Here is a 23,339-nt window from a genome sequence, read left to right as displayed (position 1 = left end):
ACATTTTCTTGAGGGGGAATTACCTATCATGTTAAAGGTTCTTTCCATTTTACAAATCTTTTTATTTTGTATATTTTAAAAATAATTTCTATGCCCAGTGTCGGTCTTGAACTCACGACCCCGAGATTAAGGGTCACGTGGTCTATTGATTGAACCAGCCGGGAGTCCCAAGCTTATTTCATTTTTAGCCTTCTTCATACTTATTGTCAAACTTTCATACTCAAAAGTTACACGTTTTCACAACCATCATCAGGGATAGAAGTTAAGGAAGGAATGGGCAGTGTTGGTCTTAGCACTACTTTTACACATTTCATTTACAAATTAACCTCCCAAAGAGTCTTCCCTCTTGACCCCTGTGCAGTCTCCTTGAGCATTCCCAGTGACCCACACCCTAGGACCATTAGTGCTTTTGTCATCACATGAACAGCAATTGGTTCAAAACACCGCTCATTGTGATGATGATGAGGCCTCGTGATGTGACCTCCTTAGTGTTCTAAAAGATTGTTTGGTATAACTGCTTCAGTTCAGGATTTTTCTCTGACCTTTCCTATCATGTTTAGAGTCGGAATTCAAATGCTGTACAGTTTAAGCTACAGTATGCCTGGCCTATAACTTGGTTCAAGGCATTTATATTTATGTCATTTTGTCTGCTTCTTATACTAAGAAGGTGGAAAAAGCTCTCCCAGTCCTCCCCACAAGGTAAAATTCTGGGGTTTTTTTGGTCTATTGCTAGAGTTTTAAAAATAAGTTAGATAAATTATAGTACATTTAGGAATTAAGTGCACATGGAGACTTTTAGGAGATATTTTATGAAGAACACATTTAAATCCAAACTTAATATAAAATTTAATTTCTTAACCGGGGTGGGAGCTAGCACAAAAATAGAGTATTAATTTTTTTCTAAGGCAGCATTTTATTATACAAGAAAGAGGTATATTAGTCCTATTTAAATTACATATTTTTTCAACCAAAAGGGATGAAATCTTTTCTTATGTTTATTAACCTTTGTGTCAAAATGGTTTGAATTTTGGCTAATCTCAGTGGAAGCCTCTTTATTGTGTTCTGTTCTCAATGACTTTTTTTTTTTTAATTTGAAGTGTGACTGAAAGCAGTTGCCATTAATGAGAAAGTTAAACAATTTAAAATGTGAAATGTTTTAGAGGACAATAATTATGTCCTTCATATTTCTGTTGATACAAATTCTAACACTAGGTAGGCAATCAGTTAATACCAAGAAAGTCACTTTAAATGGAATAATGTTGCTACCCTAGAGAAGAGTGTACTCCCTTATAAAAAATTATTTTTACTCATTCTTGTGCTTTTTCTGTAGTCCGATATCACTCGGTAATTTGATTCTGACTTTACAGAAATGGAATATTCCATGAAAATTTTCCAAAGTGAATAAAATGTTGTCTAAACTGTCTTAATTTCAAGCTGTCCCTGACAGTTTGGCCGAACAACTGAATACGGATACTTCTTTTGCCGTGTCTTCCTGTGAACATTGCCCGAGTGATAGCTTCATATTTCTCTCATCTCATCATTCAGAAGCTATTTATCCATTTTTTTTTTTCCCATGGCCTCTAAGCCTCCTCCCTGCCCCCACCCCCCATCACTGAATGCCTGTTCAGCCCCCACACATTCAGGCGTATTTATTCCCGTAAAGATAGTGACACTTATGGTTTATTCTAAGACTAAATCTGTGTTGCCCAGTGACTAAGGGCTTAAGCATGCACACTGCTTCTACGCTTACCCTCCTACCTAACTTGACTACTCAACTTTATTTCTTTCCCTCAGAATTCTCTGTTTTGGCACAGTTCAGTTAACATACCACTGCCAGGCCACTAATTGATTTCTGAAACCTGACATTTGTTTTTTGTTTTCTCCTATCTTCCCTAATGGTACAGCACTACTAAGCAGGAAGGAATGCAAAGAACTAGAAAGTTCAAAGTAATTGAGGATCTGTCCATTCACACTGTCTGGCATCATGCCAACATAGAACCTGGAACATTTGAAAAATATTTATCAGGTTTTAACCCTTTTTGTTAAGTCGGTGAATCAGGTTTGCAGCTGTAGCATGTGTGTTAACAGCAAGTAAGCTTGGTTGAACATGTTCTTTCTATGTTCAGAATCGCATGGCAAAATGTCTCAGAAAAGGATTACTTTCCAATTTCCGTACTATTGTACAGTGCTAAGCTAGTTATTTTCTGTGAGATTGCAGAGCCTGGGATTTCAGAGAAACCATTACTTAAAAGTGGCAGTCCTGTTTTATGAATCCTTATGTCAGAAATGAAATTTAAATAAATGCTACTATATTTGAACAAAAAAATTCAACAACGATTGAATTCAGCTTTTCTAACATATATGTATCGAGAGCCCAGCCATAGCTAAGTTCATATCTTTATTCATTAGAAAAAAATGGAAATGTGAAAAAAAGAACTGAACTGGACAAGTATTTTATTAAAAACTTATCAAATAGTTGGGTTTTATGTTGTTTAGCTACTGGGAAAGCATTTGTAAATGAAAGCATGTTAAAAAATGGTGTGAAATATAGAAACATTTCCAGTAAAATAACTGAATTTTATTTTAGTGAAAACAGGTTGAAATAATAGGCCACTGATGCTCTGATAAAGACAAAAGAAAAGGTCTAGAGGAGTGTAGAGGCAAATTAAAATATAAATAGATACTAAATTGTATTAAACCTAAGTTAAAAAGAATATAGAACTTCCGTTAAGACTTATCTATATCACACTCAGGTTTGATCATGTTATCAGCATTATAACTGAAAATCTGTCGAAGTTCAATTTTTAAATTAAATCCCAAACCAATTCTATAATCTGTTTTTAAGTTATTTAATTACAGGCTTGGGTTCAATCTTAGAGAAAATCAGGACAGCTTTTTAAAGGTGAATGTAGATACCATGGGACTGTTTGCTTAGGAAAAAATTAGCAAAAAGACTTATTAAATACTACTTTGGTAACATGAAAGTAGTCGTCAACCACTCTCTGAAAGAAGTGATCACGGCTATAAAGATGAATCATTTATTAACAAAAAGGAAATGAAAAGGAGAAAAAAATTTACAGCATAATTTTGTTCTCTAGTAATAAATACCTCTAATATTTCATGTGTATATTATTTTTTTAATCTACACACTGAAATGAGAGCCATATTTTTAAAGATCCACCTCTTTGAAGTGAACATTTTTCTAAGAGCTCATTTTTTAAAGCTGTTTTACTGTGAAGTGATGAGTAGGCTGTTGCATATGTAAAATTGTCTAATAGTATAGTGTGCTGTCAACATATATACATATGTAGTAATATACCAGGCATTTTTATTGAAGTTTATTGTTCCGGCTTCTCAATAAGCCAGATAAAATCATATACAAGAACATTAAGGATTAGAGAAGTGTTTTCCTTAGGTGATTGCTGGCAAAACTTCACCTTCCCATTATAATGTAGTTAATGGATGATAATATATTTGACTATTACTTTCCTACAAATTTGGATTCCCAGTTTTCAGAGCTGCTGCGCGTCTAATGTTTGGCTTCTGCGATTGTCTTTTCGTAGGAAAAGGTGCCATAGTGTTAGGTAAATGTGTTACGTTTCTGTTTTGTAAATATTAAACTCCATTTTTTTGAACATACAGTGCTAGCAAAAACAAGTCGAAGATGTAATCTCTATGTAAATACATTTGAACTAGTCAGTCGTTCGTGCTTAAATTAGCTTCCATGCTTCGGCTACAATCACAAGTGTAAATATTAAAAACTTCAAAATTCATATGGCCCATCCCCCTCCCCTCCTCTCCATACACGTATGAGTTAGAAATGTGTGTGGAAACTTCTTCTAAGCACTTAAATACTGTAGGGGAAAACAAGCTTGATTATCAAGGACTTCAAAAAAAAAATCTTACCATTAAACCTTTTATTCACGACATTCCGGATTTGCTTTGCTAAATGGACATCTTCACTGCTGAAGATACACAGACAAGAGAGCTGTTTTTAAATTTGTTTATCACACCGCCCCTCGTTTTCCGCTAAAGAAAAGTACATTTTGTATATTTTAAAATACACACTCGTGAAACAAGTCTCTAAAAACCTTGGCGCCCCCACCTAGCTGCCTTCTGGATTTTAGCTTTTGAGTTTCAGGTCCTTGCACAACACCTAAGACGTGCAAAACTCTTTTTCTCCCTAATCCTGGCAGAGAACAGTCCGAAGAGATCTCCCTCCACGTCTCCACCCTAATTCCCTCTCTTCCTAGATTCCACCCGCTTCTCTCCTTTCCTCCGCCCCCGGCTCCGTCAGCCCAATCTGTCAGAGAAGTTGTGTACAAACTGCGCGGCCGCCCTGCGCGCGAAAGCTCGTGGCCGGAGAGGGCGGGTTAGCCCGGCGAAGGCGGGGCCTGGGCGAACTTCTCCCTTCTCATAGGCTGCCCACTCAGGCCCGGCCGGCCTCAGGGCTTCGGGATTCGCCGCAGCGCTGCCAGTCGGGTTGGTGAGCCACGCCCACTCGGAGTTGGGTAAAATAGAGGCGGGCGTCAAGTGTCAGTAGTCGCGGGGCAGGTACGCGCGCTCACAGCTCGCTCACGGAGACAGACGGTGGCGGGAGCGGGCTCCGGCGAGTGAGAGAGCGCGGTGGGGCGGGGCGGGAGAAAGTGGCCGCCCGGAGGACGTTGGCGTTTACGCGTGTCGGAGCGGAAGAGTTTTGCTTTTCGTGCGCGCCTTCGAAAACCGCGCCTGCTGTTGGCTGAGGGGGTCCACCCGGAGCTTCCCCTTCTCCGCCCGCGGCCCCGCGCCGAGCTCGCCGGCCCGAAGCAGCGTGGGCGAGGTGGAAGCGCGTCCGACCCGCGTCCCGCGCCCGGAGCCGCCCCCTGAGTGCCAATGGCCACGCGGGTGCTGACTATGAGCGCCCGCCTGGGACCCGTGCCCCAGCCGCCGGCCCCGCAGGACGAGCCCGTGTTCGCGCAGCTCAAGCCCGTGCTGGGCGCCGCGAACCCGGCCCGCGACGCGGCGCTCTTCCCCGGCGAGGAGCTGAAGCACCCGCACCACCACCCGCAGGCTCAGCCCGCGCCCCCGCAGCCGCCGCAGCCGGCGCCGCCGCCCGCCGCTGGCCCGCGGCTGCCCCCTGAGGAGCTGGTCCAGGTAGGAAGAGCCGCTCCCCTCCCTCCACCCCCCTCCCAGAGCTCGGGCGTGTCCCGCCGCTGCGACGCGCGGGCGACAGGGGCCGCTCCAGGCTGGGGCGTGCGTCGGGGCGCTCCGGGAGCCGGAGCTGGGTGGGCAGCCCCTCCCCGCCCTGCCCTTCTGGCTTGGGCACCCGCAGTCCGCAGGGAGAAAGTAGGGGGACCGGAAGAGCGGGGGTCCCGGGTGAATCTCGTCAGACGCGTCCGGGAGAGGTTAGAGGCAAGTGGGTGCTAACAACGCACCTTATCGTGTTTTCTTAGTTTGGGGGGATGGGACTTGATACCTCACGTCCAACCTGACTTAAATTCCGTCTTTCACCTTATTCTCCAGCCCCCGCAGTGCTCTGCCCTTGGAGGTTCCCCCACGTCGTCTCGGGGGGAAACGCAAATCGGGGTGCTGGCGAGAGGCGCCTCGGGGTGCTGGTTTCGTATCTCTCGTTTCAGCTTGCTTTAGACGCGATCTGGGGCTGCCTTCGGGAAACGAGAGTTAGGAAAGCTAAGGTGGTATTGGAGCGTTTGTTTTTCCTTAAAAAGAAAGACCGAAAAAGACCGGGGGTGTTGTTTTCTTCGTGTGCGCGTAAATTTCCTCCCGGAGCCGCGTTGAAAGCTGGCAGTTGGCTTTTACACTTGCCCGGCAGCCGAATTAGAGCAACCGCCTGTTTCTTTCGCCCACGCAGGGAGTCATATAGCCCAGAAAAAACTTCCCGGGACTTTTAGCCTGTCCCAAGGAAAAAAAAAAAAAAAAAATTGGAAACATACCCACATGCAAACAGCTGGAAGAGCTAAAATCAGAAACCACTAACCACCACGGGAGCGAAGTGCACGAAAGGGTTTAGTTCGGTTTATTTCGAGACGCTTCATTTAATAACCCTTGGTCTATGGCGTATTTGCTCCTGAGCTCCTAGTCCGGGTGGTCCGCGAGTTTCGTCGTGCTGTAAAAGGGCAGTGGCATTTGTCAGAGATGTGACTCACATGACTAGAGCGTTAATCTTTATTTTTGAAATCGTGTTTACCGGGGAAACCGTGTCTGCATCCACCCCGAATGATAGAGGAGGTCCGATATGAAACGCTTTTGAAATTTAGTAGCAAAAAAATGACTACTAGTCACCAGTTTCGATGCCACGGTTAATAGTTTCATGAGCCATTTAGTTGGAGTGGGTTTTTCTTTTAAAATTTACTCGACAAAGATTAAAATAGAAGTTCATGTTGCACTAGAATAGAAGATAGCTGTAAAAAGACTGAGGGAGACTATTAGTTACAAGTTGGATTGTGTCCTAAAAAAAAAAAAAATCGTCACTTGGAAAAGATTTGGTTATTTCAGGTTTGTCACTTTTCTTTCGGTTTGAGATACAAGGATAAGGGATGATTGAGCTTTTTACAGAGTAAGGGGGAATGTAGCATTGGCCACTGAGGAGGACATGATAAATGTTTAGCTGATGACTCTGCTAAGGATACAGCAGCCTCTCCCCACCCACGGACTCCTTAGCACCACTCTACCAAGGGAGTGATTTTCCCCTAGGTAATTAAAGATCTGTTTTAGATAGGGATATGAATAGGAACATTTCATTATCATATTAACCAATTACAGAATCTGCTGATTAAAATCAACATTTAGATCAAATGTTGAAAGTGAAGTTGCTTAGTTCTTTCAGTGGATATTGTGTTTTGCCCAAGACGGTTGCATTTAACTGTCCAGTGACCTATAAATGAGAAAAGGCACTGAAACAGCCAAGGAGTATGTTTCAACAATATCTGTCCAGGCAAAAACAAAACAAAACAACTCTGATGATATTTTCAAGGTTGGTTTGCTTAGGTTTTTGTTTGTTTAAACACACTTATATTAACATAAATGTGGCATGAACAGAATTGAGGTGGTTTGGCAGTATTACAATACTGTGTTTAAGTTGCAAACTCAACTGTGATGGGGCCAGGGAATCCTGCTTGTACGTGAGTTCTTAAACTTTATTTAGATTTATTTTTATTATTATTAGAAAGGAATTTTTATTATTTAAAAGGAATATGTATTATTGATTGGAAAAGAATGTTTCTGTGTGCTGCTGCTTTTTCTTGATTTGTCTCTCTTCACTTTTTGTCGGGGGCTGATAGTGGGAGCCGTTTACCAAATATACCTTATAGAGAGTTTCATAAGGCTTTCGGTAAACCAGGTTATTACACAGTTGACAAATGATCGGTTTATCAGCGACACTTAGGAGTTTGCCCTAGTATTTTTCGCAGGTATTGTTGGGAATTTTCAGGAAGTTTGTCCTTAACCCAGATGATGAGTTGGGTGGATTATGCATGTTTGTTTATCTCTTCTTTTGTAGACAAGATGTGAAATGGAGAAGTATCTGACACCTCAGCTTCCTCCAGTTTCTATAATTCCAGAGCATAAAAAGTATAGACGAGACAGTGCCTCAGTCGTAGACCAGTTCTTCACTGACAGTGAAGGGTTACCTTACAGTATCAACATGAACGTCTTCCTCCCTGACATCACTCACCTGAGAACTGGCCTCTACAAATCGCAGAGACCGTGCGTAACCCACATCAAGACAGAACCTGTTACCATTTTCAGCCACCAGAGTGAAACGACTGCCCCTCCTCCGGCCCCGACCCAGGCCCTCCCTGAGTTCACCAGTATATTCAGCTCCCACCAGACCGCAGCTCCAGAGGTGAACAATATTTTCATCAAACAAGAACTTCCTGCACCAGATCTTCATCTTTCTGTCCCTCCCCAGCAGGGCCACCTCTACCAGCTACTGAATACACCGGATCTAGATATGCCCAGTTCTACAAACCAGACAGCAGTAATGGACACTCTTAATGTTTCTATGTCAGCCGCCATGACAGGCCTTAACACACACACCTCTGCTGTTCCGCAGACTGCAATGAAACAGTTCCAGGGCATGCCCCCTTGCACATACACCATGCCCAGTCAGTTTCTGCCACAGCAGGCCACTTACTTTCCCCCGTCACCACCAAGCTCAGAGCCGGGAAGTCCAGATAGACAAGCAGAGATGCTCCAGAATCTGACCCCACCTCCATCCTATGCTGCTACAATTGCTTCTAAACTGGCAATTCACAATCCAAATTTACCTGCCACCCTGCCAGTTAACTCGCAAAGCATCCAGCCTGTCAGATACAATAGGAGGAGTAACCCGGACTTGGAGAAACGTCGCATCCACTACTGCGATTACCCTGGTACGTGATTTAACATGGTTGAAGCAGCGATACCTGTGTTGAGAGAGAGTAGTGTGTGTGTGTGTGTGTGTGTGCGCGCGCGTGCCTGTGCGCGCGCGCGAGCGTGCATGCCTTTTTTAATCTCAGATTTTAAATTTACGTAGGAAAGTAGTACTTGACAATGAAAAAACCACCTACTTTGTTTTTTTCATATCTCAGTCTTTTTATTGTACCCTGGAATGTTTGTCTCCTGTTGGTTTTACATATTTAAAAAAAAAAAAACCTAGAATATTCTGGAAAAAGGTTACTTTGGACTTGTTTATTTCTAATATTGAATAAAAATTAGAATTCTGTGTTACGCCAGAGTTACTTGGGTAACGTACAAATGGGAGTTCTTAATTCTAAATTAAAGTGACCCAAAAAGAATTAGATAAGGTAGGGAAAATAAGGTGTGGTAATGAAGTGGAGATGAAGTAGGCTGCTCTGTTGATGGTGTATTACAAGACTGTCTACAGAATAGATTTTAAGGATTGTTCTGATAGCATGTGAGCATATGCTCATTCTGGAATGAGATGTGGCTCAGAATCTAAATCGATGGTGGTGATGGCTTTATCTACAAGTTGCTGGCATAAGCTAGTTTATGATTAATACAGGGTATAATTTATTGACTATGGTACATGATAAAGCGTGATATACTAACTGAAAAAACAAATGCAGTACAGAAAATTGCAGTCATCTTGGATAATGGTTTAACACTGTCCGCTCTAGAGCCATTAAAAGTTTTTAAATCACTGAAGTATATGTTACTAGCATAAAGCACCTACTGTAATATAAACACATATTTCCCATTTGTAGCTTACTTACCTGCTTTTTCTGCTAAAGTGGTACATAAAGTAAATCACTTTATACTTCTAATAAGGTAACAGGGGGCACCCTTTAAAACTGACGCTTCAAATGTCGATTTCTTCTTTAAAGCCTGATTTTAAACACTGAATCATCAAATGTAAAGATTTCAAAAGATCTCCAAAATGACAAGCTGTTCTTCCTCTCCTTTATTTCAGGCTGCACAAAAGTTTATACAAAGTCTTCTCATTTAAAAGCTCACCTGAGGACTCATACTGGTATGTAATTTTCTTGTTAATTCTGTGAGTTGTGTAAATAGTGTAAGTGGTATTCATCCTTTTAAAAGCCAACACGTGTTTGATCTCTTCTTTCTTCTGTCAACCTTTATTTTTTAATGGCCGACCTTTTCAGCACTGGCTTGGCTCAAAATTCAGTTCAGCGAAAAAGTCTAGTTCCAGGAAGGCTGATGTTCCCTTACCAAGGCCTTGCCATGTCACCTCATGTAGAATGAATTACCCAAAAACGTTAAAACAACGATGTTTACTAATGGATTTTAATGGCACTGCTATTTCTGCCTTGAAGGAAAAAGAATGTAACTCATTTTCTTTCTTCCATAACAAATCAGTTGGCTTCTGTAAGGTATATTAAATGCTAAAATTTCCCATTTAGCATGTAAAGCATAACTGCCTAATACATTTATCTTTAATTTCACCTTTAACCTAAAATCTCTGTTTAGCATTTTCTCTGTGGTTGATGAAAGGAAGGGCCGAAATTGCAGACTATTAAAATCAGGCAAAGATGGGGTCATGGTTTAAAAGTTAATTCTGCACACTGTGCCAGCCCAGATTTGAGCTATTTAAGACTATCTTCATTCTAGTTTATATTTCGTCCTTGTTTAGAACGTGCTTTTATGTGGAGTCACTTTAATTTGACATATATTTATTTTGTCAAGTCTATACATTTCATTTTTGAATGCTTTTTAATTTTAAAAACTATATTTAGGACAAAACTACATGGCATGCTTTTAAAAAGCTTCCAAATACCCCAAATATTTTCAAATAACATAGATGGTTACTATCTGTGATTTTCCTAAAAGGCTGTCCCTGAAGGAAAGAACTTACATGAAATGATAGTGTTTTTTTTTCCTCAGTAAATTCAGCCTTACCTAAAGTTGAAAGAATAAGTTTGCTAATAAAAGCAATGACCTAGCAAAATGTTCATTGCTATGGAAACCAAAGTATTCAACAGTTCCTTTGAATGGGTTGTTGGATTAGTGTGAGGACTTGAATCTCCCCAGGCTAGATGTTACTATGGAAATTGAGTTTTGATAAATGAAGTAGTTATCTCTAACTGCTGCATTAAAAAGTAAAAGCCTTTGAACAAAGGTCAGTGCTGAGATAGAACACTAGGAGGAATATGGCTGCAGACATTTTGTATGCATGTAAGGAAGTAATGCTTGATATCTCAGTGATAATAACTCCTTATTAAAATCTAAATAGTATTGGCGTCAGTGGTAGATTCCAGGACTTTCTGAGAAATTGCTTTTAAAGAAAAGATACTCAGGTATTTATCAGTGAAATGAATGGGTTGTTTTGGCCTGAAGTTTTTAGCTATAAAGCGATTATATGAAAGGCATGATCCTACATAAGCAGCTCAAGTACAAATTATGTTTGTAGTTAAACAACCACTAAGTATATAATAAACTCAGTCTAAAGTTTTCAAAATGCAAATGATGGCCAAGAAAACATTCCATGTAGAAATACTAAAACAGCTGTTAATAGAATAAATAAATGTCTTCGGGAAGGAAATACTGAAAATGGGGTTTTACCTGAATTTTGAGTAATGGGAATAGAAATAAGTTTGAAACATTTGAACGATTATTTTTTTTCTTCTTTGAAAGCCCTTGAAATGGGAGATAGGAAGGAGGGGACATGTTTTTCATGAGGTTTAAAGTCTCCTAATAAAAAAGAGTGCAATTGCATATCACACTGTAATCAACTGCTTATTGCAGGGATATATCTGAGTGGCCTTGAAAACCTCTGTCAGGGGTTAGTGCTCTCAATACTTACTGGCTGAGATTCTGGAACTTGACCTGCTGGCAAAGAAATTTAATAGTGGGCTGTCTTAACAGTGATCGTACTAATAAAATCACACTAAAAAGAGGACCCAGGCCTAGTTTGGGTCCCATGCATCAACTTTCTCACCTGATCATACGTGTGGCCATCAGCATCTAACGAATGAGACCATGTAATCCAGTTTAATAAAGTTTTGTTTGATACAGTCTCAAATGCCTTGAGGGGGAGGGTTTGTAGCAGACCTGTTCATCTGGCTAAACCCGTTCTTGGGTAATCATAGAGCATTGAGGTGGTTTTCTCCTCATTTCTAGTTTCTAGACAATGTCTTTTAAAATTATCTGTGCACTCTCATTGCATCCTCCCTGACTGTTGTTTTTTAATGAATGTATCTGAAGTGAGAATATCTTTGTTTTTCCCTCTTTTCTCCCTTTAAAACCCAGTATTTCTAAACAGCTTCACTTATTTAATAGCTGTTTAGTTTTGAATACATGTTCCCTACTGTGCCCTCCATCCTGCTCCCACCCTGGACAGTTTATTAGGAGATTTTAAAAACTATATGGGGATCTTGAATTTGATACACAAAATTGCTTTTTAAGGGATTGCCATTTTGCAGGCAGAATGTGAAAAGCCACCCTAGCATTTCCATGGAATATAATTGTAATTGCTTTAAAATGTCAAGTTACCTTATGTTTTAAAAATGATTTAAGCAATTAAAACAAACTACATCTGAATTCTATTTAATTGCTTATTCTGGAGTTTTAGACAGTAAGTGCTTCTTGACTTGCAAATTGAACATAAGGGAATGGTCTTTCAAAACAAGACCTTTTTCAAAAAATTTAGGATGAATGTAGAAAATAACCAGTTTTCTTGAACCAGAAATCCCATAGCATCCTTCTAAGCATTTTTCTAAGTTTATACACTTGATTATGAATAAAAGAACATACAGGTAGTACAAAGTTCTGTCTTCAAATGGTCACACAAAACACCTGAAATGTACTTTTCCTGTATTTTAGGAAATGATTATATTTCACTTACATGTCCATATATTATAGGTCTGTAAAGGTACCCCTTGTATGGGTGTGTGGGTGTTTGTGTTAGTTGTAGTGCGTGTATATACATACCATGCCTCTGGTTAGAAATAATTATGGCTGCTTCTGGACAATAGTGTCAACTGGTATACTGTACTTTAAAAGCATGTAACTGTAAATGTTCTGCTGAAATTTGTGTATGCCTTTTTGATATATATAAGGGACTACACTCATTGCCATCATCTAAAAATGCTCCTGAGCACTTTCTTAACCAACTTAACCATGTTGCTCTTACAAATCAACTGAAGATTTAAAGTAATTCTAAGCACAGGCTTCAGGCCAAAAAAGGTAAAATACAATAGGGAAAGAAAGTTAAGGCTGTATATACAAAGAAAAATTTGCAAGAAATTGAAAATCTTTCTTATCTACGTTACTGGTTTCTTGGTGTGCCTGTGAAATACAGCTTTTACTTTGAGTTTGGAAATTTCTTTGAAAATGGTATTCATGGCTTAGTAAAAAGTACTTTCCAAAGAAAAAGTTCTGAAACTAGTGAACTCAGTCAGTACAGGTGTTTAAAATCTTAGTGCCTTTAGTCACATGAGTGGATATGTACTTAATCCTAAAGAATACCTGAAAGTGGTTGGGAAATTAGGGTAAGGAAACATTTTTAGACATTGAGCAGTCTCAGCTACCTGGAACGGGGCAGAAAATGAGCAGTTGTATATACATGGAAGTCTTTGAGCCGCACACACACTTTGCTCAAGTATCCCTTAGACCAAGACTGTTTGTACAGGCCCTTACGACTTGCCAAGGGCTGACAAGGAGAGGACAATTGGAAACACCCCCACCCCAAAAGAAAATGGAAACTACAATAACATAGGAATACAAAATGGATTCAGGGAGGCCCTACACTGTTAGTGCTGCATTTTACAGTGAGCTGTTCGGGATGCTTTATTGAATTAAGAAAAAAATGCACAGTACCTTTTGGAGAGATGTTTAGGCCAAGTCTTAAATTTTAAGGGGGTATATTCCCATATTCTGTTTCACTTATGTAGAACACTTTATTTCCTAATGACACATTAATATTTTACTATGCATACTTTAAAATGTACAATCTCTGCTTGAGATGATTTTAGTTTCAGTTCAGGTACTAAACTCCTTACATAAATTTCCTATCTAGTTCTTTATTCCATACTTACTTACTATCTATTTAATGTGTATTAGGTATAGATTTTGTGTCTAAAAATACTGACAGAGTTGACAGGAATTTTTCATTCATGGTACTTGGCCACTAAAACATTCAAAATGTTGAGAACAAGAGTTACTCCTTTTTTTTTTGTGGAATTGTGGAAGGAAGGAAAGTATTAAAACAAATTCACTTCCTTGAAAAATTACTTAGCATAAGTCTCTCTTCTCTCTAGATAAGTAGGTAGTTAGATGGCCATAATGGAGATCATACAGTTTGGATCTAGAGTCTGTCCATTGGTGTTTAACTTGGTAACCTGTGTTACTGGTAGAGGTGGAATGGGCAGGATGAAATTACTTAGTATCCAGTGGATTTTTTGAGTCTGTATTTGAAAACATGCAGGTAAAATTATCACATTTAGCTTATAATTTCAGATATTAAAATTCTTAAATTTTATTTGCAGCTTTGAAATTTATTCTCTATTGACAATTTAAAGCTCATATAAGAAAAGTAGTGGCTTACGAGACTTGCTACTTCAGACCCTTGGAAAAGGTATTTATGAGCATGAAAACTTAGAAACAATTCTTCTTAATGACTCACTGGGAAAATTAAACTTTGCTTCTAGGATTTGTTCTTTTAATCTGAAAAACATTTACATAGGAAATTGATAAAACATTGTCTTGAGATGATAAAGCTTAATCAGAGCTTAAAGATGTATAATTTGATTAAGCAAAAATTTTGTGGAGAATCCAAAGAATCTTTTTCTTCGTTTTGTTCTTACAAACTAGTGGGAGAAAGGTAGTTCATAAGCAGATAAAAATGGAATTGCTGAAGAAGGTCAAATAGAAATAAGCAGTTCTGAAGGTAGAGAGAATGTAATACACTTTTTTTTAATGTAATAATTTAATCACCCAAGATTGTTACTTTGACAGGTATTTTTAGTTCTATAGAATGTAGTAGCTGTTTACTTGATGACCTACATTTTTTTTCTGGTGGAAGGTTAGAAACAAAGTGATGTCCTACTTTAGTAAAAGTATCTCTCTAGCACTATTCCTATTCTATCAGCCTGTATTATTTATACTCAAGGATCTTTAACTCTGATAGGGGAAGTTAACTGTTCTAGAAGTGCGTGTTTAGGTAACTTACAGTAAAACCGAATAATGTTTCTTTTTGACTACTTTATAAATACAAACCTTTTAAGAGTTGGGAGAAAACTTGTCAAGGTAGCCACAGTAAATGCATTAGAGGAAAGACTATCCTGTACTCATTTGGTGCTAGAAAAGTTAAAATACAAAATTTGTTTTGGTTAAAAGGGGGAAGGTAAAATCTTTAATTGACTTTTTTTAAAAAGTCAGTTTAGGTTCTTAATAAAGTGAATCTGAGTGTCATCCTTCTGTCAGAAGACTCAAGAATTGGTATTCATTAACATAGTTAGCAAGGATTTTTCAGTGTTTTTGTGGGGAACCCGTAGGAGATGTGCAGAAACTTGGGCCTAGAGAGTCGCTCAGGGAGGAGACTGCAAATGTAACCCCTGATTGCAGTGTGGATTTGTCAGGTCACTGTTTTTTGGCCCCAGAAGTCCCTTTGCTCTTTGAGACCAGCAGTAGGAGCTTCAGAACTCCTTGGTTTTCATCAATTCCAGTCCCTTTCTGTAAAGGAGCACTTGTTTTATCCTTGCACAAGTCTTTACATGATGGATAATAAACGGATTCCTTGCTTCTGAACGTGTCCTAAAAGCATGGTTCTCACCTAAACACACATTTAGTGAGATAATAGAACCAGGGAGTTGGTGGCGAGTGGGAGTAGACAATCTGACAATTGGGTGGATTCTACCAGGTGCTTTCCTGTCTCTTAATACCTTACCTTCTTCTCATGGATGAAAAAATCAGAATTAGTCAAGCTTGGGCCAAACAAGGGATTGTTCCAAAGATGCATTGTGAGAAGTGTGGCATTGCAGCTGGAGCAGAAGATAGTCTGTCCTTGAGGAACTTCCAAAGCTAGTTAAGGAGGCAAAACACAGCTGTTTGAACCCTCTTAACAGTATATGTGCAAGTGCAAACCAGTCATTCAGAACGAATGTAAGTGGTGCTATAGGGGGGATACAGAGAAATGGAATGATCTCTCCTGGACTGTCAGAGGTTTTCTGGAAGTGTTAAGGTGAATCAAATTTCAAAGAAAGGGTAAGCATATGAACTGACCGCAAATTGGCAGGGAGAAAGAAGGAATTTCTTGTATTTCCTTTTAATTAATCAGTTTCCTGAAAAAGGGTGCATTATTGACAGGATACTGTTTATCTAGTAAATATTAGTTGCATTTTGCAAATACAGATAATACTAATCTCTTAAATGAACCCTTCTGTTTCAAGTGTAAGAGATGTGCTTTTAATAATACGATGAGTTTTAATGAAAAGATTTTTTAAATGGAAATTCACTGGCATAGCTACATAAAAATAACAAATTAATGAGCCCAAATCATACTACCTTATCTTCTTTTTATTGCCCCAATAATTTCTTTAATCTTTTGATTGTTTCCCATTTTTCACCTTTTCTTAGAATATATAGAGACTGTTTCAGACTCAATTCCCTAAGTGTCTAATGATGTCTAGTAATGTTTTAAATCTAATGATGTAAAAAGTATAATTATTACTAAATTACATAAAAACATTTTCCTTCTGAAATAAGAGCTGATTTAAGAATTAAGTACCAACTATTAAAATAATTTATTCTCCTTTAACTGTATGCATTATTTTGTTTTCTCAGAATGGGAAATGGATTTTAAGTTCTTTGAGGCCAGTGACTTAAGTCTTTTTTTTTTTTTTAAGAGAAAATTAAGATGACGTCTTAGTTTTGTTTCTCAAGTCATTTAGTACAGATTACACTTGTTTACTAAATACTGGTTTTTAAAATTCTGATAGTTACTAGTCTCTGTTGGATACAATTGATTGAATTACCTTTTAGTTATCAGGCAGGAGGTCAGTACAATTTGCTGGTAATAAACTTCTAAAAAGTTACCTAAAAGAGCTATTCTGAGCAATATTTCCATGTATGATATTTTTCTTTTGTTAGAAGAATGTGTGTGGAACGTTCTAGGAAAGGACCTTGGTATGAGTCTATTGAGTATGTTCAGCAGAGCAGAGAAACCTCCCATTCTGTTGTGGTAGGTTCAAAAGTCATTTTTTACCTGTTTATCAGAGGAAAAAAATGATTTTTTTAGTCCATTGCTAAAGATTTCAGATACATTGTAAACATGTTCTGTTAACCCCCTGAAATTCATTTGTAAAGGGAAGCGATCATGAGGTGGTATTTGATGGATTGTCAGAATAGTTCTCTGGACCCCACTGGTCCTGAAAGGTGGGTCTCCGCTGAAGGCTGGTTCATGTATGCCCTGTGCTTTCCACCGTCTGCAGTTTGTTTGTTTATTTTTTTTATTATTATTTTTTTTATCCATCGTCTGCAGTTTAAGGCCTGTTCTCTGAGTCCATTAATCTGTTCCATAGCTGACCTTCTCAAGTGGTTTTAGAATCTTTAAATAAATTTGAACAATAAGTGTTCTTTAAATTCGTATAGAGTTAACGGAGTGTTTGCTAATGGAGGGCTTAAGTAGGATGCTAAGGAAAAGTGGCAGGCCCAGATTCTTAATCTGGAGCTCATTGTTTCACTTGTAACTCACCTAGTTACTGTGAGGATTAAGTGAAATAATGAGAAATACCTGGTTCCGCAGTTTGTACTCAGTGTTTGTGTCTGTTCCCTTCTTCCATTGGTAATGCTTTGTTTTTGCTTCCCATTTTTATGAAATATATTCATTGTTGTTCTCAGTACTGAAAGTGTGTATATTGAACTTGAATATCATTTCTAAAAAAGATAAGGGATTCCTAGCAAAAATACTTCTGGTTAATTTTAAAGTAGAAGAAGAGACATACTTTTTTTGAGATAAAGTTGAAGCTTGTTTTCCATGCTGTTCAAACTTGTCACTTTTTTTCTTTTTGCCTTTGGGAAAGTTTCACATTAACAGCATGAGAACTTAAAAATATAGTTGATGTTGAAAGAGCTTAACTAAATATTTTAAATTGGTGGTATTGGAAAGAGATTCTGTAAAAATCCAATTAAACTTTTGAAAGCTCTATCCTGTTGAAATAACTTAAAGGAAGTCAGTTTGGTTTCCCAGAAGTACTGTGCATAGTGTTTCTGGCTGAGGAAGAAAGGCCCGAACTACTATTTGGCCAGAAATTGGGTACCAGCTTCCTCTATGATGTTTTACTTGAACCGTGTTGACACTTGAATAAATCCCATAGAAACTGCCCCAAGTGGGAAATAGTTGTCCTTGCTTTTATAGTAAAGACTTGGCCCTGTAACTAATATCCCAGACACTGGTAGTATTCTTGGCTGAATAATCTATAGATGTGCATAAATTGAGAGCAAAACCCCAAATGTTTTAGGAACTTTAATGGCTACTGTTTTTCAACCAATCAGTAAAGTAAACTTTAAAAAATATTGGTGCAGTTTATTGCTTCATAGCCAATAAAAATAGTGAACAAAGAGTCTAGTGTCCCTTGTTTCTTAAATAAACTCTGAAAATTCAGTTCTCCTGCTATTTAATTATTAAATGCAAAAGACTAGAATGATTTCTTTTAAAATTAGAGAGCACTTCATGAATTTTTTTCCTTGCCTCAGACATCAGAAGTAACTTTCTCTTTCCATTAATTGACAGTGAAGTATTTAACCAACATGTTTGTTTCTGGGATGTATTTTTCACGAGGAACAAAAACAAATGCTTGTGCAAAAAGTTAACTTTTTTCTCTTTGATTTACATTTACAAGAGTGCGTGCTAGATTTACTCGAGTTTACTACAGTTACTTAAAATGTTTGTGTTAGTTTTAATTCTCAGAATTTATACTGGAAAAAAAAACTTCAGGAATTGAGACTATATATTTTAAATGAAAAAAAAAATTTTTAAGATTTTATTTATTTATTTGGCAGAGATCACAAGTAGGCAGAGAGGGAGGCAGAGAGAGAGGAAGGGAAGCAGGCTCCCTGCTGAGCAAAGAGCCCTAAGCGGAGCTCGATCCCAGGACTCTGGGATCATGACCTGAGCAGAAGGCAGAGGCTTTAACCCACTGAGCCACCCAGGTGCCCCTTAAATGAAAATTGTTTTAAAAATTATGGATTTCTGTCTTGGTTCAGAGGCAGAGGAGAGGAGTGAGGAAAGAAGATTTTTGGGGATGCATACCATAGAAGTTGAAAGAAAAATCTAGGAGATAATAGGTACAAATTTCAAAGGGCTATTCTGCTCCTTTGTCCTCACGGGATTTTGTTTTAAGAGAGTAGTTACCAGGACAGCAAAAATAAATTAACTACAAGCTGTAGAAATCTCAGTTGTTGTGGAGAGTGTCTTGTAAAATTTGGACTCAGTTGAGTAATTTTAAAACTTCTGAAGATGATACTGCTAAATCAGACAGGTTGTTGGGTTTCATTGTGGTACTAAGTAGAGTGTTCAAAGTGACTTGGAGGCTCTTCTCTTTCACAAGAAACCACGTTTTAAGGAATTCAGGAGTGTGACTATTCAGTTTTAAAAGGTATCCAAATAAGACTGAGCAGTAAGCCAACAGTAGTACTTTAATAAGAAAGTTTATCTCAAAACTTTGAAATTCATAGAAAATTGTAACATAATGGAGCATAAATAATAGGAACTTACTAGTTAATGCTCAGTGAAACTTCCTCAGGTTTTGGGATTTATTTAGGGGAATACCTGGGGTTGGTTAATTAATTAAATAGGGTTAATTAACTCTTAAACGGGGAGTTAAGACTGCATTATCAATATTAAGTGGATTTGAAAGATCAACTAGCAAACTTCAGACAACATGAAGAATACTACAAATTGCGGTGGAATTGTGGCCTAAATGTCAGTTTACCAGAGTTAGAAAGTGCTGTGAAAGAATAAGGAGATTGCTTGATTAGAGACTTTTAAAACTGGTATAATGCTTGTAAGCTCCATGAGACCGGGCATTTTTGTTCTGTTGACCACTGTGTCCCATATACTCAGGACAGTGCCTGGCAGGTAATAGACACAGGGCAGATACATGTCTGTATCAGCAAATGTTAGAAGTACTACAGTTCCATGATTCTTCACCAAAGTGAGGTTACTGGTATCAGACTTTCTGATCTGGTTGAGGAATTTATTAAATATAAGATGCATAAAGCTTCAGGACCAATTCGACTTTAATATGTTCCTAGCTTTATTTTGCTTTCATCTGACTGAGAATGTGTGTGTGCTGTAGTGAATTTCGAAGAGTGAGTGCCCCTTCATCCATTTTGGAGGCCCTGTGTTCAGACCGCTAACATACTCATATGAAGGTTCGTCTGGCTCATCCCGAAACCGGACCCCATTTGAAAAGATCGCAGTTGTGTGGTACATTGAGTTCGTGGTATTGGTGATTTGAGCAGCCTCGGAATGTTTTCCTCCGTTGGCTGGCAGAGCCATTAGTCCTGTGCTGGTTTAACTTGGGTTTGTTGGTGTAGAAGTTGAGTTCCCACAGCGGTGATAAAGCCCCCTGAGGGCATCTAGTCATTTCATGGATTTATATGTTTGGAAACAGTACATAACAAATAAGCACCCATTTGTCTTGCACATTCGAAATCATAATTTTCCTGCTCGTGAGAAGTCCAGATACATCTATCTTTCTGTAATTAGGTTGAATACTACCTAGGAAAGAGAGGCTCTCTTCACTAGGTTCTTGAAGTCTAAGATCCTAATGGAATTTATGAACCAACCTTCTCTTGGACATTTTTTTTTTTTTTTTAAAGACTTTTCCTTCTCAGGCAGTGTCTGCAATGTTTGTCTTGCAAGCAGGCCCGCCCCCCTCACCTCCTCTTGGTCCGTTGTCACAGGTGAGAAGCCGTACAAGTGCACCTGGGAGGGCTGTGACTGGAGGTTCGCGCGCTCGGACGAGCTGACCCGCCACTACCGGAAGCACACAGGGGCCAAGCCATTCCAGTGCGGGGTTTGCAACCGCAGCTTCTCCCGCTCCGACCACCTGGCCCTGCACATGAAGAGGCACCAGAACTGAGAGCCCCGCCGTGGCCTGCCGTGCCTATGCAATTCACACTGACGTTCTGCAGTTCCTTTGGCAAAGTTTTAAACTACAAACTTAACCTATATATATAAAAAAAAAGAAAAAACAAAAAACTGGAAATGTATATTTTGTATATTTGAGAAAACAGGGAATACCTTGTATGAATACCAAAGCGTTTGGTCCTTTGAGAATCTGGAATGCTTGCTGTAATGTATATGGCTTTACTCAAGCAGATTTCATCTCCTGACGGGCAGCCACATCTCACTTGTGGGTAGGGGGGTGGGGGTGCAGGGTGTGTTTGCAGTGTTTCTACCTAAGCACCATCATTTAACGTGACAGTGTTTAGTAAACAAGTCAGTTGGCAGGCACAGGAAGAAGGCTGGATTGTATGTCAAGATTTTACTTGACATCAAGTAGTTTTTTGTTTTTTTTTTTTTAATATTAGATAATTCCTTAGAGGTGCGCAGTGTACCTGGCAATTCACAAATAGCCATTGAACAAATGTGTTTTTTTGTTTGTTTTTATATGAGTTGCCTATATTTGCTATTCAAAATTTTGTAAATATGCAAATCAGCTTTATAGGTTTATTACAAATTTTCTAAGATTCTCTTGGGGGAAAATCATAAATAATTCTGTTTGAAAAAAACCATGAATACATTTACAGTTAGAATCTGTGGTAAAATACCTCTTCAAACTTCACCAAATTCATTTCTTTAGGAGGAAGAAATCATTCAAATCAACTTAAAAAGCAGATTCCATGCACTGATGAAAATAGGATTACTTTCAATATGAAAGACCTTTTATATGAATTGTGAACTCCAGAGCTTAAAGATAAAATACGTAAAAGTGAAAACCTCTAACAATAAGCTAAACAGTACCGTTTTAAAAAAGGACTCGCAGCTCTCACGTGGCAATGTTGAATTTATGATGCAGTTTTCACATATTGGAATGTTCGCTTATGCAGTACTGTTGGTTAAACGACAATTTATATGGATTTTGCATGTAATATACAGTGAGACACAGTAATTTTACCTAAATTACAGTGCAGTTTAGTTATAATCATTGTTAATACTGACTCAGTGTCTGCCTCTAATTATTAAATGACATGTTGAAAGCGTAAGGAAGCAAGTGCTACATATATGCAAAATAATAGTAATGTGATGCTGATGCTGTTAACCAAAGGGCAGAATAAATAAGCAAAATGCCAAAAGGGGTCTTAATTGAAAATGGAAACTTAATTTTGTTTTTAAAATATTGTTTATCTTTATTTATTTTGTGGTAATATAGTAAGTTTTTTTTAGAAAATTTTCATAACTTGATAAATTATAGTTTTGTTCGTTAGAAAAGTTGCTCTTAAAACGTGTAAATAGATGACAAACGGTGTAAATATTTTGTAAGGCTTCAAAATGTTTATACGTGGAACATGCCTACATACAAAGCATAAATTGGTTGCTGTTTTGCTTCTTTTCCCCTCTTATTTTTGTATTGTGGTCATTTCCTATGCAAATAATGGAGCAAACAGCTGTATAGTTGTAGAATTTTTTGAGAGAATGAGATGTTTATATATTAACGACAATTTTTTTTGGAAAATAAAAAGTGCCTAAAAGATTCATGTTTTGCCTGCCTTCTTCACCTACAACAGCACAAACAGCAAATTCCAATCCCACGTTGGGGGATAAAATAAAAACAACTCCCACATTGAACCAAAGCTACCTTTGTTTAAAACAAAAAAAGGGGGGTTTGTTTTAGAAATACGATTACAGGTATAAAGGGAGATACATAAATTTCATGAATGCTGATCCCCCCCTTCACTACAGACAGGTAACTGCATTAGCCTTTTCAAGGTTATTTGTTGAGGTAATGGCATACGCTTTTTTTTTTTTTAAGATTTTGTTTATTTGAGAGAAGGAGCAAGGGGGAGGGGCAGAGGGAGAGGGCTTAGCAGGAAGCCCCATCTGAGCCAAAGGCAGAAGGTAGGAGTCCCCCAGGTCGCTGCATATGCTAGTTACATTGTCTGAGGTAAATAAAGCGAATTGGGCTTTTAACCTTTTTTTCCCTTTTTAGGAGACAAAAAGGTAAAGTTTATTTAGCACATGTAGGGCTTGGTTTTTAATACCATTTTCCAATGTAAAAGATGGGGCTCGTTAGAGAAATGTTTGATACTCCAGGACCGGGTTAGCAAATAGACAAAATGAGCCTAGAGCATCTGACAGCACCAGAAAGGAAGTCATTCAAATCCTGTGATGATGCAGGTATCTCAGAGCAACAGTGAAAAGTAGGAATGAGTTACAACCCAGAGTGTAAAATAGCCATGAGCCCACACAGTAATAACTGAATTAATGGGAGAGAGGAGACAAATTGCAGAATTCCAATCTTTGCAGATACTTTATCCTGAGAAGTAAAACCTAAATCCCCACTCCTTAAAGTGCATGTTGCCCAGAAGGCAATATGGCCAAGGGCAGGGAAAATAACTACAGTTCAGAAACCTGCCTAACCCCACCCAACAGCCTCAGCCAGGTGGTCGGTCAAGGTCCACGTGGACAGTGACGAGTAATGTCGATTGTACATAACCTTCATGTGATGAGAATGGAACTTTGCCTCTGCTGTCTACTAGAAACGAAACCAGAGAAAGCACAATTGAGGGACATTACAAAATACCAATACTCAAAACCGCCAAGGTCTTGCAAACCAGGGAAATGTGAGAAACTGTCACAGATGAAAGGAGCCCAAGAAGACACAACTATGTATAATGTAAACTAATGGATTCTTCAACAGAAATAGGACATAGGG

The 23,339-nt window shown here is 38.6% G+C and overlaps 1 protein-coding gene across 5 annotated transcripts; it reads left to right on the top strand.

Moving 5' to 3' along the window:
- Window positions 1–543: 543 nt before the first annotated feature.
- KLF5 (Kruppel like factor 5) lies at window positions 544–21,195 on the top strand. Of its 5 annotated transcripts, none has more exons than XM_032841060.1 (4): window positions 544–699; window positions 7,496–8,369; window positions 9,410–9,469; window positions 20,365–21,195. In XM_032841060.1, exons 2-4 carry the CDS (start codon window positions 7,508–7,510, stop codon window positions 20,541–20,543), a joined length of 1,101 nt encoding a protein of 366 aa, XP_032696951.1. In that variant the 5' UTR covers window positions 544–699; window positions 7,496–7,507; the 3' UTR covers window positions 20,544–21,195. The 5 variants fall into 5 exon arrangements, with proteins under 5 accessions (XP_032696951.1, XP_032696954.1, XP_032696950.1 ...); XM_032841063.1 differs by lacking the exon at window positions 544–699 and adding an exon at window positions 4,465–4,482; XM_032841059.1 differs by lacking the exon at window positions 544–699 and adding an exon at window positions 4,554–5,133.
- Window positions 21,196–23,339: the final 2,144 nt, after the last annotated feature.

The sequence above is a fragment of the Lontra canadensis genome, unplaced genomic scaffold (genome assembly GCF_010015895.1).
Source record: "Lontra canadensis isolate GAN:19392208 unplaced genomic scaffold, GSC_riverotter_1.0 scaffold119, whole genome shotgun sequence".
NCBI classification, from domain to species: Eukaryota; Metazoa; Chordata; class Mammalia; order Carnivora; family Mustelidae; genus Lontra; species Lontra canadensis.
Note: the sequence above shows the minus strand (reverse complement) of the source record. Positions and strands in the feature narration are given on the sequence as shown.

What these genes read in the sequence shown, in the direction of transcription:
- KLF5 (XM_032841059.1), top strand. Translation starts at nt 4,873, where the DNA reads ATGGCCACGCGGGTGCTGACTATGAGCGCCCGCCTGGGACCCGTGCCC. An exon ending in CCACTACTGCGATTACCCTG is followed by an intron (nt 8,370 to 9,409) that starts GTACGTGATTTA and finishes CCTTTATTTCAG; the next exon opens with GCTGCACAAAAGTTTATACA. An exon ending in TCACCTGAGGACTCATACTG is followed by an intron (nt 9,470 to 20,364) that starts GTATGTAATTTT and finishes CCGTTGTCACAG; the next exon opens with GTGAGAAGCCGTACAAGTGC.